The 5000-nt window shown below is 40.9% G+C and overlaps 1 protein-coding gene across 1 annotated transcript in view; it reads right to left on the bottom strand.

Annotated features, from left to right (window-relative positions):
* LOC143020715 (uncharacterized) overlaps positions 1–5000 on the bottom strand; it is a 47900-nt gene that overhangs the window by 12371 nt on the left and 30529 nt on the right. The window contains exon 2 of the mRNA XM_076177401.1: positions 4223–4631. Within this exon, the coding sequence (XP_076033516.1) occupies positions 4223–4627 (405 nt within the window). The 5' untranslated portion in view covers positions 4628–4631. The remainder of the gene's footprint in view (positions 1–4222; positions 4632–5000) is intronic.

Below are 5000 nucleotides of genomic sequence, written 5' to 3'. Positions count from 1 at the left end.
ACCACCGTTTTCTTTGATAAAGCGAGACACTCTTGATGATATCTCTGTACAGCCTACAGGCTTCCGTCTCAACTCAAACTTATTCCACGTTTCTCTCGGCTGGGCGGAATCACTTGGCAACTGGAAACATAAAAACTACATTTTTTTTTCTTTCCAGTCCTGATAAGGCAAGCTTCTGATCTCTTAGAATCAGCGTTGCTCCACTTTTTACGACCTCAGTGCTCGTTGTAAGGTGTAGGTAGCGTAACACTCGATTCCATTCAGCATTAAGAGGACTGCCTTTGTTGACTTACAAAAGTTGTTGATTCATTGAATCGGTTGCCGTGGTTTGTGGCAACTTTATTTTCAACTGACGTGCTCCATTTTTTTTTTGTATTGTCATAACCTACAAATGTTTTCAGTCTTGTAAGAAGTGCTTAAATCAGTTCAGTGTGATTCAACATGGTCTTGGATCACGCGTTGGACTCGTGATCGACAGTTATTTCCCTCCTGGAAGAGCTCAGAGCTCATAATATATGACCGATCTATGGGTAATGCTGTCACCTTACACGCATACACACACCCAACTCCCCGCCCACGAGAGTTGGAGTAACGACTCGCAGCGCAGCGATGCTAAAATTATTTCAGCCCTAGGCGGAATTCGAACCCGGACCGCCGTAGTGGCGGCCGGGAACTCTAAAACTGCGCCACGAGGTGTGTGTATTTACCTAGTTGTATCTTAAGGTAAGGGGAGCTACGCTCGTAGTGTCCCGCCTTTGTATCTCAGTGTCTAGTTTGCTCTTAAATTCGTGTATAATTTTTGCACATACTATTGTTTCGTCCAGTTTGTTCTAAGTGTCTACCACTGTGTGGAAAACTGTTTTTCTTCATATCTCTTCTATAACTATCCTTTTTGGATTTCTTTCCGTGTCCTCTTGTGTTGCTCTTGTCCCAACTGAGTAAGCCTTCTCTATCAAGTAGTTCCGTGCCTTTCATGATTCTATAGATGGTCAGTAGGTTGTCTCTCTCTCTTCTTTGTTCCAAACTCGGTAATTTCAATTAAGCCAGTCTCTCCTCATATGACAAGTTTGAAAGTGCTGGGGCCATTTTCGTGGTCGCTCTATCTATTCTTTTAATTTTCTTTATATTCTTTTTGGTACAGGGTGACCATAATGTCGCAGCATACTCCAGTCTAGATCTTATTAATGTGACTAATATTTTTCTAATCATTTCTTCATCCAAATAGGTAAACGCCACTTTTATTGATATTAGTAAGTTATATATATATATATATATATATATATATATATATATATATATATATATATATATATATACATATGTGTGTGTGTGTATTCACCTCGGATCTGCTGCAGTCTCTGTCGAGACAGCCAGACACCACCCTACGGCAGTGAGCTCAGAGCTCCTTAGGAGCCGATCTCTGGGTAGGTCTGAGACCACTCACACACCACACACCGGGACAGCAAGGTCACAACTCCTTGACTAACGTCCCGTACCTACTCGCTGCTAGGTGAACAGGGGCTACACGTGAAAGGAGACAAACCCAACTTATCTCCGCCCGACCGGGGAGATAAGTGTGTGTGTGTGTGTGTGTGTGTGTGTGTGTGTGTGTGTGTGTGTGTGTGTGTGTGTGTGTGTGTGTGTGTGTGTGTGTGTGTGTGTGTGTGTGTGTGTGTGTGTGTGTGTGTGTGTGTGTGTGTGTGTGTGTGTGTGTGTGTGTGTGTGTGTGTGTGTGTGTGTGTGTGTGTGTGTGTGTGTGTGTGTGAGTGCATTTCTGTACTAAGGCAGTCATCATTACTAATATAATTATGCACGAGGAAGAAAACCACCCCGATCTGCCCACGCGAATTCTCTTCTCTAAATGCAGCAACTGGACAATCGTGACGTCAAGTCGCCGGCGTCCCTCAACGACAGTTGCCAAGTCACCTTACGTTCTCAAAGCTCTCCCATGCTGTTACTTCAAGGAAACTCATGTCACACCTCGTCAGTTGTGGCACAAATGTTCAACCACATCATGTCACGCGTCACACCGGAAGTTTCACGTCAATGGCGGCGGCACACTAGGCATTTCTCGCTAGCATGTTACTTGCTTTTGCTACTTCGTTGGAGTAAAAGCGACTTCGGTTACGATCTTTTGTTTTTTCAATTTTCCAAATATCAAATTACTCTTGCGCCATATAATGAGAAGCTGAATGACGAACTATTTTAGAAGTTAAACCTACACGAATGTTATACACAATGTTGAGATGTTCTTACGAAAGTCTAGAATATTGTAACCAATGGGGAGAAAGAGAGAGAGAGAGAGAGAGAGAGAGAGAGAGAGAGAGAGAGAGAGAGAGAGAGAGAGAGAGAGAGAGAGAGAGAGAGAGAGAGAGAGAGAGAGAGAGAGAGAGAGAGTTGCTCATGCTTCTTGCTGTTTGAGGTCACCAGGAAAATTGTATTGTGACTTGATTTTAGCGATGATAACGACGGCAATGACGAAGACTCTGCTTACAATTACGGAGTGATAGAGATAATGGCGATACTGATGATTGCAATAAACATGAAAGTGGCATGAAACGATTACGAAAAAGTCACGGAAAATATTGTTGGCGAATAATATTTTTTCTATGCTTTTGTAATCCTGACGCGTTAGTAATGGAAGATTTCAACTGTACTGGGTCGCCTTAAGAGCATGACAATGTGAGAAGACGTTTAATAGACTCTCTTGATTATATTTATTGTAGGACGCATGTAATGTTTTTGACAAACGTAAATGATGTGGTGGACGCTAAGGCCAGCACATGCATGTGTAATATATATATATATATATATATATATATATATATATATATATATATATATATATTTATATATATATATATATGTGTGTGTGTGTGTGTGTGTGTGTGTGTGTGTGTGTGTGTGGATAGGGTGGTGAGGTAAATGAAAAAAAAAAAAAAGGTAGGAGTTTTATTACTAACGTTTGGTCCTTAAGAGGACTTCCTCAGAGTATGGGTATACTCTGAGGAAGTCTTCTTAAGGACGGAACGTTGGTAATAAAACTCCTACACACAAACACACACACACACACACACACACACACACACACACACACACACACACACACACACACGCATATATATTTCTAAACAGAAATTTAGTAGCACATTTGTAAATGACACACAGGAAACCCACAGTCGGAGAAAATAAACTTCGAATAAAGAAGATTCCTATATTTCGGCTATCAACTGTAGCCCTCTTCAGGAAGGTACTCTCCTGGGTTTGACAAACCGTTTGACCGTTTAAATGGTCCTTTAGATAATCAATTTTCAGTTGTCATGTCATCTAGTAAAGTAATGGTTTATTTAGTATTTATTATGCATTTAAATTCAATCAATAAATTCATATTTGATCGATTTGTGTTTTTTCCTGGGGTCAGTTGATGCAGGTACTCAATCAGTAAAAATAACAGTATGGGAACACTGATATAAACGAATACAAAAAAATATTTTCTTTCAGATACATAGTCTAAGTGATAATTGAAACCAGAGGATGCTTCATCCGACCTAAATTGCAATGTGCAGCAATGGTATGGCCTACGCAACAAAACGTACAATCAGAGACTAAAAAGCATTTGAAAGAAGAGAAAGACGACTTAGTGGCAGTGTTCAGGTCATTTAAAGTGAGGCATAGGAATAAAGTAATAATGATATATATATATATATATATATATATATATATATATATATACAGATAGATATTCGTATACACACACACACACACATACACACACACACACACACACACACACACACACACACACACATACATATATTTACATATATGTATATATATATATATATATATATATATATATATATATATATATGTATGTATGATTTGGATGATGGAGAACATAAACATAGGGGAAGGCACGGAACCCTAAACACTCTAACGTTAGTGTATAGGGTTCCGTGCCTTCCCCTGTGTTTATGTTCTCCATCGTCCAAATAATTTGTCTAAGATAATTATCAATATATATATATATATATATATATATATATATATATATATATATATATATATATATATAACTTTTTGGTACAGTACTCAATGTGTACATACACAAAATGTTTATGCAATCCACGCTCGTCATTCTATCAGGTATGTTTGGCGATCCCTAGAATATTTCATGATGGCACCTTCCCTTGCCCCCATTCCCGTTCCATATTTGACTTACTTGGTCGTTTGGAGGTATCGTTTCCTCATTTGTGGATAATCTGGACGTAGTAGTGGATTCTGACGTGGCGTTGGCGAATGTGGTGGATGTGGGGGGTTCCGTCGTAGTTCTGCCTCTAACCGTGGCGTCGCCAGGGGCGTTGGTACTCCTGCTGGGTGGTGAGTCGGTCGTGGACGTGTTTTCTGCGAGGTGGTCTTCTTCCCGAAGAAGGCGCGAAGGCGGTGCGCCTCTTGGTTGGGACTCGATTTGGGGACGCGGGATGGGGGTGACAGCTGCGTCTGCTGCAGGGGCGGAGCTGCTGAGGCCGCGGCGACTGGAGGAGGAGGAGGCGTCCCCGACTGCAACCAGTGGCAGCAGCATCAGGAAAAGGACCCCTGCGTCCAACGCTGTGCTCTGCAGCTTCATGTTTCTGAGGAGAACGACGGGGAGATAGTTTATTTATCTAGTTAAATCAATCTAGTTTGCTTGGTGATTAATTAATTAATCATTCTATTTGCTTGTCGATTAATATATTCACTTATTGAATTATCTCTTCGTCTATTTTCAGAGGCTACGGTCCGAGAGTGGAATTTTTCTACCAGATGTGCCCGGCCCCGATCATCGGAGCCTTCCAATTCCCTTTATTCTTTCTCCCACTTCAATGTTCCACTCCATGAACAGATGACTTCGGGGCACGTGAACTCCATTTCAGCCACAGAAAACACTTTTTTTTTTTTTATCTTCACACTTAATAGAGCGGAAGAAGGTCACCAAATCAGATTAACAGGTAACAAGAGAT

Source organism: Oratosquilla oratoria, chromosome 40 (genome assembly GCF_046742065.1).
Source record: "Oratosquilla oratoria isolate Oo_2021 chromosome 40, ASM4674206v1, whole genome shotgun sequence".
NCBI classification, from domain to species: Eukaryota; Metazoa; Arthropoda; class Malacostraca; order Stomatopoda; family Squillidae; genus Oratosquilla; species Oratosquilla oratoria.
The sequence above is the reverse complement of the archived record's forward strand: the minus strand, read 5'-3'. Positions and strand labels throughout refer to the sequence as shown.